The sequence below is a fragment of the Antrostomus carolinensis genome, unplaced genomic scaffold, assembly GCF_000700745.2.
Source record: "Antrostomus carolinensis isolate BGI_N321 unplaced genomic scaffold, ASM70074v2 scaffold5629, whole genome shotgun sequence".
Lineage (NCBI taxonomy): Eukaryota > Metazoa > Chordata > Aves > Caprimulgiformes > Caprimulgidae > Antrostomus > Antrostomus carolinensis.
The window spans coordinates 26,871-41,438 of record NW_010339102.1 but is presented as its reverse complement, the minus strand read 5'-3'; the positions used below and the strand labels follow the sequence as shown (position 1 = coordinate 41,438).

The 14,568-nt window shown below is 38.3% G+C and overlaps 1 protein-coding gene across 1 annotated transcript in view; it reads right to left on the bottom strand.

Annotated features, from left to right (window-relative positions):
- Positions 1-922: 922 nt before the first annotated feature.
- UVSSA (UV stimulated scaffold protein A) overlaps positions 923-14,568 on the bottom strand; it is a 32,444-nt gene continuing 18,798 nt past the window's right edge. The window contains exons 4-7 of the mRNA XM_010175711.1: positions 11,759-11,942; positions 10,765-10,876; positions 5,595-5,778; positions 923-1,129 (exon numbers count right to left, since the gene is read on the bottom strand). Of these exons, the coding sequence (XP_010174013.1) occupies positions 1,036-1,129; positions 5,595-5,778; positions 10,765-10,876; positions 11,759-11,942 (574 nt within the window). The 3' untranslated portion in view covers positions 923-1,035. The remainder of the gene's footprint in view (positions 1,130-5,594; positions 5,779-10,764; positions 10,877-11,758; positions 11,943-14,568) is intronic.

Below are 14,568 nucleotides of genomic sequence, written 5' to 3'. Positions count from 1 at the left end.
TGATTCTAGCCAGCAAAGTAGGTTTGGGAGATCTGGGTAAGCACCCAGCCCTTATCAACAAACCACATGGGATCCATCTGCTTGATCTCAGTATGCATATTAACTCTCTGGAGTTAGAGGAGTCCAGATGTTTGTATCTGGATCCTTAGATGTACTTGCAGGCTTGAGCCTGATGTAATTTTAACTGATTCAAGCCAGGCAGTTCACTAGTACAGTATACCACCTGAATGATTTTTAAAACCTCTTATTTTTCCCTTTGTACTGGAGCTTTTTGGTTTCAGTTAAACTGCAGCTCCCTCTGCATATGTCTATAAGCTTTCACAACGTGCTTTCCACTCGTAGTTCTGAAAGACACTGGGATACCACCTTGGGAAGACACTTTTGCCACTTCAGCTTCTCTACCCCCACAGCTGCCAAGTTTGATTTAGATCCTGGATTTCGGTTGGCTGCAATCAAACTCTACTCCATGCATTACCTGAAGGCATCACTTGATTTGGATTTTTTTTTTTTTTTTAGTGTGTACACAAGAGGTCTTTAGAGGTACTGCAGGAGCCACTGTGCTGCTGGATGTGGTACACTTTCTAGAACAGCAGGCTGAGCAAATACTCTGTGTTGCCATCTCTAGTAGAAATTATTGTTTTCCAAGGCATCCTTTTTCTGAAGGCATGAAAATGGAGGCAAATTACAACACACATATTGGCAAAGGAGGTATAAATTATATAAGTCCCTAAGGAAGGAAAAAAACCCCAGACCTGAACATTTTACCCAGAGTATGTACAAGTCATAAAATATGCTCTATTTCATGTACTTTTCAAATAATTATCAGCTTGCTGATTGTATTCCTTTCCACACCAGCATATCTTTGCCAAAATTAATGTTCATTACCAAATAAGTTAAAGTTGAAAACAATTTTTAAAATTGCCCCAATAAAAATGCACCCAGCAGAGTTATTTTAGGGTAAACGTGAATCTTTGTGATAAAGGTTTTGTGCAGTTGCATTCTTGTTTATCTTCTTTTCTCTTCATTTTATTATAATTAATTCAGTGCATAGTTAAACTGGTTGGCAAACTTCTCGTGCTTTCTTTGGTCCACTCGGTTCATTGCTTTCACCACCCGTTTCACAGCACCTCTGCAAGAGAAACAAAAAATAATAAAGACAGTTATGTTGATTCTACATGATCTCAGAGAATGTTTATGAATGTTATGGGGGGAAAAAAAATAAACTATGATTAATCACTACCAGGCTGCTGAACACTGCACTGATGAGGCTGAACAAATTTGTCTTGTTAACTAAATTAGCTGCAGCAATACAAATAGTTTAATTCAGCAATGATTTTATTAACAGGAGTAAACAAATTAAAGTCTTTCAGTTTAATGGCTGTGCATTCCACCCTCCTAGTGTTATTTTTGAGAGTCACACATAGCAAGTCTGATTTTTTTATTTTTTTTAAAGGCACCTGACTGCTTTTGGGGGGCGGGGAAACTAACAGGATTTTTAAAAAAATAATACTCAAACCCTTATGCAATGCAATCTGCAAAATCTAGAGTGTTTTTTTGTGAGGGAAGGGCTTGCTGTTCAATCCATGTAACTAACTCATATAGCAACTTTCCTTTCACAGGTTACTAAAACCTCATTTCACCAGCTGTGGGCAGAGTAACTCTTGCTCGCACCAGCAGCATCCTTGTTCCTGAGCAGTAACTATTTAATCCACAAGCCCAAAACTAGTTCAGGAAAACACCAGAGATTGTCATGTATCTCTATGCAGAGAGACAAATTTCTGCTGTGGAACAGCTAAGAGCCTAGAGTTCAGCATAGTTAGGACAGTATGTCCAATATCTTTTTTTATATAAAGTGGAATGGCACCTCTGCTACCTCATGATGGGCAAGCATTTGAGACCTCTGCTGTGCCTGAGAAGTCTCTAGAGTATTCTTTGGATTCAAAAAGGAAATAAAGGAATGAACTTTGGAGCTCTTAAGCTTTCCGGTGCTCCTGGATCTGATGAGGGTTTACCCCCATGTTGATGTTCTTTATTTGCTGCCATTGTTTCCTCCCAGTAACGACGGTGCCCAGAGTTTTATCTTCTTTTGGGAGTGACTGCTATGCTTTGGAACTGGATGAGTGAAGACACCTGCATTTTTCTTTCCCTCCACAAACTTTTGAGTGAAGATCACACAGCTGAGATTTTGCAGGTATGGAAAATGATGTCTAGACAGCATGAATAGGAGCAGGAGATCAAAGGCACAGAGAGGCCTATATATTTAACTGGTAAGGCAGAGGAATAGGCTCACAGTTCTAGAGGGTTAAGAAGAAAAGCAGTATCAGAAGTCAAGAGAATGCTCTGTCATGTACATCTGTCCCCACAGAAATTTACAGTAGCTGTTGTACACTGAGTGCATTTGGCCTAGGGAATTTTGTTCTTCACTGGATTCTAGAGTTTCCATTGGTTACTTCAGGTGCCTCTAGCACAAAAGATCAGAAACCTGAGGCTGATATTTGCAGGTCTGCTCAGATGTCACCCTGCCTCTAGTTACGAAGCAGGAAGTTATCTCCTAATACACCTCTGTAAAGACATGGATGCTCTGCGCGTGTGGGAGGTGTATCAGCTAAGGGCCTGGCTTGAGGGACTATGTCCCATTCAAGAACAGAGCACTGAGTGATGTCTCCTTTGATTTCTACATCAGAAACACAGTCAGCAAGTTCCATCACACAAAGCTGATGGTTTTGAGTCTAGTGCTGTTAGACTCTACATTGTCACGGTCTGCCTTTCTCACTTCTGAGGATGCTGCAGGCTGGGCAGTAAAATGAAGACAAGACATCACCTGGTAGTGTGCACAGCCTTTTTCAGGATTGGGCCTCACACACTATTCCACCTCTGCTCCTGTGGTTATCTCTGAGAGGCAAGCTGACTCCTGTTATAGCTAACTGCTCTCTCTAACAGCTTCATTTCAAAAGCCATTTTGAAACATCTGAAAACAGAGGATAATTCTTAATAATACTTCTAAACGGTGGGATTAAAGATTTTTTTCAGCAGCAACTGTACAGAAAACCAACATTCTGAAATAACACCTTGGAAGAGGTATACTTTTAACAAAATTCTGCCAATAAACTTACGGGAGTAAGGAAAATGTGGTTATGGTTTTGCACTTCAAATATTGCCTAATTGGTAGGAGAAAAGTGAGCCTTTAGCAGTGCAGAGTGGCCTTGACACTTTCATGTCATGTAGGTTTTACATTAGCACCACTGGATTGTGCGATACTGTAAATGAAATGAGATCCCACTTTGATGATCTGTGTGCAATTTCACTTAACTTTATTGGCAGACTAGAGCCTGGGTTTATCACCTATACATTTCAAGTAATTTGGGGTTGTTATAAAGAGCCAAGGTTATCATCTTGTTTAGTGCTGCAAAGCATGAAACCTATTAAAACATGACAGGTTTGATTCCCTATGCCTGGCACTAACACACACTCAAAATCATTAGCACAAACCACAATAAACCAAAACCAGCTTTTAAAATTTATTTTGTTAAAGCTGATACGAAATTCTGATCATTAGAACTGTGTGTCTCTGACTTCTAACTAAGATCAGGTAATATGAGAACACATGCTATTTCTGTAACTAATAGTAACATGGATTTGGCTTTGTTATTCTAACCATTATATCAGAAAAGGGAAAATAAGAGTTTAAACAAATATTTTGCCTTGGATGCTGTTCAACTCATCCAGTATGTTTAAGGAATAACTCAGCATTGGTGATTTTATAATAATTTTGCTTTTTTGATTTGACAACTTTACACTTCACTTTCCTTTGACTACTTCATTTTTGACATGTGAAACTCTTTAAATAGCTGTAGCTGCTTCTCATTTCATAAACACCAGAGCATACTTAGGTAAATTTATGTTGCAGCCACATCTAACCAAGACTAGATATTGGAAACAGCATAACAGAGTGGACATCTGGAGCTACTATACGTTCTAAAACCCATTCAGGTTGGTTGGTTGGTAGGCTCTCACTTCCATCTGAGCTAGCATGCCTGCTTTAAAGTTAACTCTCATGTATGTCTACATTAGTCATAGACACAGCTTTGTTTGAAATGTCTAAATGCCAATGCCATCCAGTTTCCTCTCCAGCTAAATTAGGCCAAGAGCTACTTGGTGCTGGAGCACATCCAGAGAAGGGCAATGAAGCCGGGGAAGCATCTAGAGCACAAGTCTTATGAGGAGCAGCTGAGGGAACTGGGGTTGTTTAGTCTGGAGAAAAGGAGGCTCAGGGGAGACCTTCTCACTCTTTACAACTACCTGAAAGGAGGGTGTAGAGAGGTGGGGGTTGGTCTGTTCAACCAAAGAACAAGTGACAGGACAAGAGGAAATGGCCTCAAGTTGTGCCAAGGGCAGTTGAGATGGGATGTGAGGAAGAATTTCTTTGCTGAAAGGGTTCTCAGGCATTGGAAGGGGTTGCCCAGGGCAGTGGTGGAGTCTCCATCCCTGGAGGGATTGAAGAGTCATGTAGACATAGTGCTGATGGACATGGGTTAGTTGGCACTTGTCAGTGTGAGTTTAATGACTGGACTCGATGGTCTTAAAGGTCTTTTCCAATCGAGGCAATTCTGTAATACAGTTTGCGCACATGCTGGGAGGAAAGGGAGAAGCACAGAAACAGCACCTTTGTGGGAAGAATACTGTGTCTACGTGTCTCTGGTAGAGGGAAGAATCTTCTCCAAACTCTTACGCTGAAAAGAGACCTGCAGCAAGTTCCAGTCCTTGATATTTACAAAAGACAGCAGGGGTTAGGTGAACAAGGACTAAAACACAAGGATCCAAGTATTTTTCTTAACCAACTGAATGCATTCTCAGTGAAAGGGGAGAGAAATGCAATGGCAGTGTGTCACTGAGTAATACACAGGAAGGGATCACGGTGTGCACATACTGGATTGAAGGGTGCTGCATCAGGCCCAGCTAGCAATTTAGTATACCCAAGAGTGAGGTACCCACAGGAAGCCCAGGCAGCAGTCAAAAGTTTGGGAAGAGCTCCAAGCACACACCAGAGACTTGAGGGCAACCGTCAAATTACTGCTACAGGCCAAAAGCCATCAGTTTTTGACAGATCCTTTTATTAATTGAAGTTTTGCTCAGGATAGCCCTTCTTAGGCTTTCAGAAGGAAAAACTTCATTTTTTACTCCCTACGCTACTACAGTGTGTCTGATGCTGTAAGTTGTATCACTCTGAACACATAATTTTCTTTCTGGATCCAGTATTATTTGCACACATAAAGTAGCATCCATCTGATTAATAAATTATCATACAGAGAAGCCACTACAGCAATTAAAGGATTAAAAAATAAATAAATATAAGGATGAAAAAAAAATCCTTCCTAGGGAAATTTTGCAAGTTAGTGGAAAATCATTCTCAAAAAAATAACCTTGGTCATCAGTACCTGCTACTCTTTACCCTCCAGAGATATGGAAGGTATTCTGGCTCTGCAGTTAGGGTAGAAAGTTGCTTAGTAAGTGCTTGTTAATGTAGAAACAGAAAGTACCATTGAAACAAAGGGAAAAAGCAATTTAACAGGATTTAGACAACATGAGCATCTTACTTATTGAAGACTTTCTTCTCAAGCCGGGAACGAGAAGTGTTAGCCTGCTGCTTCAGGTCTGTCAGATTTGGGTATTTCTTCTTTTTCCCTTTCTTTTTCTCTCCTTTACCATTACTTTTAGAGGAACCAAGATCCATTCCTGTAGCTGCTTCAACTTCTCTCATGAATTCTGGGTCTCGCCACTCTGTTTAAAAAAAAAGAAAGCATGCACTTTGAAACTTGAAACTCAGGTAGAATTTGCAGTCTCCTAAGGTACAGGTTCTTGTCACCACTAAGCAAGGGCAGAGTCACTGTGCTGTAAGTTGCATACACAAAAGAAGGGGAGGATAAAGCAGTTAGCCAAAATGACAGATCTTGATGAAAAAGCCCTGCCAGTTTGGGATTAGCGTCTATTATTAGCTGCTGTAGATAAAACTGTTCTGTAGAAAGACTGAAGTCAAGTTTTTGCAGTAGCACAGTAGCAAAATTCCAAGGAAACTAGTCCACACAGGAGAGGTGACATAAACACAATGATTATTATTTAGAAATGGAACAAAACGCCAACAGTGTAGCTGAAGGACTTATCTTCAGAAACAAATTCTGAATAAGCTAAAAAATAAACCTAAAAAAATTGAGTATGTCAACTCTTGAGCAGAGTGGGGGTGACAACATTGCAACTTTTCTGCATTAAAGAATTCGATTTGCTTCAAAAGAGGAACTGTTGCCTGACACCTAAAGAGCATTCTTGAATAAGACAACATGACCCTGTTGCCACGAGCCCAATTTTGCATCTGAAAAAGATACTACTTTTTAAGTATCCTACGCTTCCTTAGTTTAATTATCTAAATCAAGTTTCTTCTCTTGAAAACAGCACAAGAGTTAATTTATCTCATCCAAAACTTGTTTTACAATTTTATCAAAACCTTATCGCTTCAGAATCCAACAACACGCTGGAAACGGATTCTGATCATAGCTGCCACCACGGGAAAAAAAGCATGAACAACTTTGACTGCCAACTCTTTGAGGAAGCAGTGGTATTTCACCTTTAGTATAGTCTTGCACATCAGAACAAGGTAACAGCATATGTAGTAGAAAGTAAAAATGTGGCTAGAAGATAGATACCTTCAAGTGGGAATTTAGAAAAGCATTATAAAGATTTTGAACATACGAGTTGGAAAAAAATGTATCAAGTACCACTTTAAGAGTAACATGGTCCAAACTCAGCATAAATGTCAGAATTCTGTATTTTAACAACCAGTAATTGCCAGTCATTTGTCATATAGTTTCCTGTATGTCATTCAGCCTTTGTTGCCTGCAGAAACTGTAACACCAAATACCTACTATCCTTATTTAACATCTATGTAGACACAGAAAAATAAACAGTTCTAAACGACTATACTATTTCACTTATGTACCATGATGGTCACTGAGTGTGACAAATATTGGTAACAGCATTTCAGGAAGGTCAGAGGCAATGTCCTCACTTAAGAACATGGTGTTTAGGAACACCAGAGCAATTTTCCAAGGAAAGGTTAGATTTAACCTGCTATGATACATGAAAGCAAGGACTGATTAAAATCCAACATACCAGAAAGCATGAGGAAAATGAAGCTGTGCAAGAACTGAGCACAAGCAGTATAGAGGGAGAAAATAGAACACATATACTTGATAGATCGTAAGACCTCACAGACTTTTTTTTTTTTGAAGTGAAGGAATACAGAACAGCACAATTCAGATACAGGAACGATTAATCCAAGATTAAGGAAAACTGTCTAAACAGTTTATCTCCCAGTAATAAGAAGGCGTCACAGTTTAGGAACCCAGTGAATGGAGCAATTGTTTAAACACAACGAAAAAATGCCGGCATCCAGTAGAGATGAAATGAGCATTTGAGTAAAATGAAGGAGCAATTTAAAAGCCTTTGAGAAAAATCAATAGAATGCCAGGGAAGAGCAGCCTTTTTGAGCATTGATGGGCCCCTAAAGCTCTTCATACATTGTTACTGAGTTTAGCAGCAGGGAAAAGAAAATTACACAGTTTGCAAGGATAGGCGGGAATCAATACTGTAGTTAGTAAAGAGATGCTATTTCACATCTGACTGGCCAGCGGCCTGCCTTCACCAGCCTGTCCTGATACCTGTTTGTTAACAAGTCACTAAGGGCTGAAAAACCAGATACTCTTCAGGGTTGACACAAAAAATAGGCACTTAATTTGCTCCTGTGTGCGAACTATTGGAAAAGGATGAACGCTGCAGATTAGCAGGTCAGCGTAATCCCACCTGATTCATTGTTTCAGGACCAAAGAGCCCAAAGCATCATTTTGTGGACATTAGCTAGAGTTTAAAATTTTACACTAAGTTAAAAAATGCTCCATAATAACAATGACAGTGTTGTCAAAACAGTCATTATTACACAAACTGTACTGCTTTTACATACTCGTTTGCCCCTTCAACCACACAAGGACAAAAATAAACCTACCATCCAATAGGAAAAATATGTAGGGAGGATTTAACTACGCAACTGATCCCCAAATTTTAATGTCTGGCATTTTTCAAACTGTCATCATTAGCAAACGATGTTGTCAATTCTAAGACCAAAGCACTTACTGTACAGAGTGGGTCTCCATTTGTATATTTTCCGTAGAGCACTGCTCAGACTCGCCTCAAGTCCTTTGTTAAAAAAACAACCCCAATACAAACCAACCGAACACCCCTCTCAAACCACAAGCCCAAAATAAACAACCTAAAGACCACTGTAAAAGGTTGATGAAAATATTATAAAACAAATATAAAAAATACTGAGACACAGAAAAAAAAGCAGCAACAAAAAGCAGTGGATAAAAGTATTTAGTGACATCTGGTATACATATGGTTTTAGAAACCTCTAAGGCTTTGTCCAATAAATTAAGTGCCATCGCTTGTTCAGTATCTCCCCAGCCAGGCGGGATGGACCTTTGTATGACATCTCAACTTAACAATGGCACTCAATAATGCAACACAGCAATGTCAACACTGGTTTGGGACTAACACACACATCCTTGTGGGCCAGAGGTGAGAAGCCTCTAACAACACCGTGCTGACACTGTAATAAAAATAAATATTATGTCTAGCCTCCAGCAATGGCAATTTCACAGAAACAAAAATCAATATTTTTCAGTGCAAGTGATTTTTATACCAGAGTATTAGTTTCTGGTTTGAAACCAGTCCCTCAAGAACACTGACTACTTTAATTTGGTAGTTTTAGTTTGCCATAATTAAATCAGGAACTTTCCTTCTTAGCACAACATCCACATCCCTGGCCTGGTTTCGCTGTGCCAGTCCAACTGTGCCCATGCTGCTGGCTGGATGCCAGTTTAGAGCACCTCACTCCACGTGGACAAGGATGGAAGCTGCCTGCAAACAGCACTTTTCGACACATGCAGACACCAGAAAGGTGTTCAGTAACCGCTGCATTTAAACACACATTCATTTTGACATAGACCTTTTTGGATAACAGATCTACAACAGTTTGTTATGCTCTGAAGAGGTCTCGTGGCAGGTTCAGTAGCCTCATCAGTAATGTATATATATATAACCATGAAACTGGTGAATTACTGAGTCAGCCAGAGCTTAAGAAAGAACTCCTTAAAGGGAATATACTACAAGATATCAAAATGATAAAGCCTATGGATAAGTGTAATTAGAATGCAGAATACTCACCTAGAATAAATAGCTTAAAACAGAGAAAACTAAGACCTGCTGGAGGAAGACAGATTAAATTAAAGCTTTGAAAAGAAATCTGTCCCCTTCAATTACACACTACGTCTTTGCTGGATAGATCTCTCTCTCCCATCTTCCTTTGCAGTTCGCTAACTTCCAGTAGCTTCCTGGTTCCAGTTCCTCTGGTGCTCTGTGGAAATCTGCCTTCTGTCCACCACTAATGAAGTTTAGTTGTACTATTACAAAAAAGTCTCTCGTTCCACTTGGAAGTCTTCCTGCCTGTGTATTCATTGCTTGCTATCTTTCTCTGTCTGCATTCCTTACCTAGCAGTCCAGAGCTTTATCCTGGCTAAAAATGCCCAAATAATATTGGGGAAGGACAAGCCTTCCCTCTAGAGCATGCCACACCTGAAAGCAGCAGCCAGGATGCATGGAGAAGGCCATTAGTTTTGTTGCCCATCCCCACTGTTTACAAACAAAATTCAAAGTATTGCACAGTAACATGTAAATAATTAAACAGCACAGGTCTGCTTGCTCCCTTCCTCAAGCCCATCACAAACATCATTCCTATTAGAACACCAGATGAGTTATAACACCAATAAAGTAAAGCCCAAGGTGAGAGCTTCCCTAATTCAGAGTGTTTTCTAGTGATGCTGCACAGATGCACAGCAAAACAAAGCCAAGAATTCTCCTTCTAAAACACAAGTGGTAAGCAAGTAGATATAGGAAACATAGAATATGGTAGATATGAATAGATATAGGAAAAACAAGTTCCCATATTGTGACAAAAAAATCACTCTGCCAATATTCGTGGTAACACAGTGATCCTAATAATACTATCATTACATTACGCAAATCACAACTGTTAGGGACCAGCAAGATTAGACAACTTCTTTGCAGAAGCATGGGAACAGTCACTGCCTAGGATTTCCCAGGAAATAGCTTTAATTGTCCTTAATAAAGATGTTCCTTAAGATAAAGGCTATAATTTGTCTGAGATGTGTTAGGCACACTACGATAATTATTGGAAACAAAGAAGAAATGCAATGTTAACCTTATTCCGTGTACACATGCATCCAACATTTACCACATAAGCAAGAATCACTGCAAATGACCTGAAAATTAAAATCAACAGGAATTTAATTGAGAGAATGGTGTCAGGAGCAGAACAGAAATATGCTCCAGTGCTGTGGATCTCAACCTGTGCCTTCAGAAACAAAAGAATCAGCTCTCATCCTCCATATAGCCTGTCTCATTTGTTGTCCACCTGTACACTGAGATTGTTGTCCAACTTGTATACAGATACAATATATACAACTATTGTATAGACTGTAAATATAAATTGTAGATACTGTAAATATTGTATACAATGTATATACACAAACATATACAGTAAAGAGATTACGCTTACATTTAAAGCTCATCTCCCACCCCTGTCTAATATTTTTACTCTTTTTTTTACATTTAAAAAAAAAATGCTACGCAGGCACAAACCTGGCTGAGCCGCTTGCTTCTCAAACCGCATCTTTTCTTCTCTGGCTCTGTCCTCTGCATTAATGGGAATCCCAGAATCATCCCGAGGAATTATCCTTCCGTGGAAAGGGCACTTGAGAAAGAAAGGGAGAAAAAAAAATCTCAAAATGTCTGAATGAAAATAAAATGCTTACATGTTATTCAATAAAGCTTAAAGCCAGACACTGGAATCAAGCAACAGAACTTTATACACTTGATCCCCAGCCCCCCTTAGAAAGCATCAGGATCCCATAAACATCACGTGTTTAATATATTCAGAATCTCAAAGAAATAAGCTCTTTGTGCTATGAATATCCAGTTTCAAGAGGCCCGGTAGCACATCTATCAAGTCTGGAACCAGGGCACCAATGCTGCACTGCATTTTGCTGGTTATGCTATGTCCCTATCCTGTAACAATCCCATTTAAAGTATTTTAGTGCATTCAGATGCTTCAATCTCAGGTAATACAGGAAGAACAGGGATATTAGAACAAAGTATTTAAGCAAAATATTTCTGCTCAATAAGGCTCATAACCTGAGGCTGTGTAGGATTTAGCTTTCATAAAGCCTAATTTGTACATAAAGTATTTGTAAATAAAATCTCTTTGCCCCTCAAACATCTGCATTTCTAAAGACAGTTAGCATCAAATATGCCTCTAAATGAGGAAAACTTTTTGGCAAACAACTAACTGTCTCTGCTTCACTGTCAGGAACTCAAACATCGCAGTAATAAATATAACATAAATACCTATGATGAATGCCAAAAATATTTGAGAGTTCTTTAAATGTTTACGGTTTCCTTAGAGAAAGGATGCTTCTCCTATGAAGCATGTATCAACAGCACACTTCTGCAGATACAAACTTCTTTCGCTGCCTTGAGCTGTATTTACAATGTGAAGTAAACTTTTATGAACGTGTTTTAACGAGATCTTCTCCACAGAGCACATATCCTGCAAGTTATGTTACTGGGTGCCCACCTTAATCCGATCTTGTCTTTCACACAGACTTCCATCAGGCATTGGTGCTCGACATTTATGTTTCACTGGTTCAAACTTGCCAGCAAATGTTATATATCTAGTTTTTAACATTTCAGTTATTTCTTTATTTTCCACTTCTTCCTCTACTTCATTGGGTGCCCAAAATCGATGCTCAGAAGCAAATCTGGGAAGACAACAAATGCAAATTATTCACAGACAAAGCTGTAAGAAAGCACATAAAGATGTCAGTGTCATCTTGTGGTAAACTTACATGTAAAAGGAAGGGAAGCTTTACTAGGGAATTAGAAAAACCTAGGAATTTACCATTCTTTCTCACAACTCCTGAGATGTTTTTAAAATATCACCAAAGCCTGTCTAGTATTGATTTCTTGTTTAACCTGCTAACCTACTACAAGTCTTAGCTCTAGTTCATGATCTGACATTCAGAATCAGTTATCCCATATAAAATTTCAGTGAATAACTTTGTAATTCTGTAGTTAAAGTTCTTCATAACAAAATAATTCTATGATTAAACACAGAAGATAGACCAGAGAGGAAATAGTTTTATCTTAATTTGTCTGATCTTATTCCTGGTAGTTGAACTCCTGTAACAGCAGAGAAGCAGAAGCTGAAATGGGAGTATGCTGCAATATACTTGGACCAAGGAAGAGAGCAAACAATCAGCTGAGCCCGTCAGAGATTTTTTCTTTCTTTCAGGTTCTCCTATACAGTGTCTGTAAGTCTGAGAAACTTATGGGTTGTTCCTCTAGGAAATTAAGCTAATCCACTGAAAATCTGTTTTAAAATTAGACCTTACCTATATTTATGGACACACATAGGCAAACACACACTGTACTTTGGTGTAAAGATCAGCACCATGCCAGCAGACAGGGGGAGTGGGAGAGAAGGGGAGCAAGGACCCTTGAGTGGTGTAGTATTTTCAAATTTTCTCAAGAGTATTAATGTAAATTCATTTTAGTCACCCTAGGCTGCCAATAGTCTATAATGAGAAACAGACAACCCCAGAGAGAAATTACCTGACTCATTTTAGATGCTAATCTTAGGATGCTACGACTGTCCCTCTGATGGTAAATGTTTCCTTTTCCTGATCATGAATAATAAATTAGGGTGACTGGCTTAATCTCAGACATCTAACTTTGATACATCTGAAGTTCAACAACAATCTCATCCCAAATTTAAGGAAATCTGAAGTCAAAGAGAAAAAATACAGCTAAACTAAGCAAAAAAAAAAAAAAGAAAAAGTCCAGCCTGCACATCTGCTGCTTATTACAAGCAAAATGGAGATACCTAGATGACGGATGTCTTGATAAGGACTTAAAATTCAGAAAGGACACTTTACTACCCCTTTCTTCCACACAATCAGTCCCACACTGATCTGAGAGGATTTTCTGAATCCACAAATTCCCCTCACTCATTAATATCCTTGGGTGTCATTCCTACTTCTGAAACTTTGCCTTCTGTAGACAGCAGAGCCATATATACGTGAACACTGGCTTCACTAATCACAACCATCTCAATTCAGCAAAGCACATAAACCAATACTTAAAGAATTACCTTAGTGGGCCTAAAGAGTTTTGATGAATTTTATCTAAGCAAGTTTTCAGCAGACGACAAGGAAAAAAAAAATAAAAACGTGGAGAAAATTATCTGACCAACCTACAACATATAGAGCTGCTGGTCTTACTGCAACAGTGACTATTTAAAACTATGCAAAGAGATTAGAACTATGTTAAAAAAGGGATTAAGCAATTTCAAAGCCATTCTATGATTTGCCAAATCATCATAAAAATGTTCAACAAGTAAAATCCTTGCTAGAGAGATTAATGCTATCCAATAATTTCTTCACTGAATATACTTCACTAGTGCCAGAAAAATTCTAACCTGCCATAAAGTACAAATAACTTTCTTCTGGTAAATTGGGGGATAAAGACAAAAGAGTTATAGCAGAGGCTAGTTCAACATTAAACATAGTAACATGTTTCCACATCTTTTGGTTAAAAAAAAAAAAAAAAGTTTTCAATCACACAATTCTGCAAACTATAGCTGAAACAAAAAAGCTCTTTATAATATACCAATATGACTTTACTCAAATGTTTGAATGTTACAGCATTTCAGCTTCACAAATGTGGCAAGATTATACAATAGACAGTAAATAAAAGAATGAAATAAATTTATTTTTGCTTAGTTTTAATATAATCCTGAGAACAAGACTGACTGCTAGCTCTGTTACTAACCTTACAGACACAAGGAGGAGAAAGCATTCCTAAAAAGATATCATGCAGGATTTCTATGTGCAAAGTAGTCTTACAGAATCTTTTAGTAAAATTCTCATGTCCTTTGGTGGTCTGAACTCTCCTCCTCTAAATTATCAAATTACAGTTACATGAGAATAAAGAAGCATTTAACAGTTGTGTGTGACAACCTTTCCAATTAGCAAAAAGTTCTATTTAATATTTTTACTTCCCTCCAAAAAAATCTGCATCTAATAAATCTCAAGGAAATTAAAATTATGTTTTACTCTATATATCATTGATCAATATTTGGGAACTAGACTTGAAATAGCCTGATTGCTGCACAGATATTAATAAATATTATTGTTTACTAGAAGTATATAAATTACTCAGCACGACTTAAAAGCAGGTGAGAAAAGAACAAAACACTGCTAAATCCTGAAGTTTTCTGATGCTTTAAAAAGGGCAGAACATACCATCTTTGTTTGAAAAAAATGATGCATGTGACAAGTAAAACCTTTTTGTAAGAGGGATCAACAGGGGAACAGATAATCAACT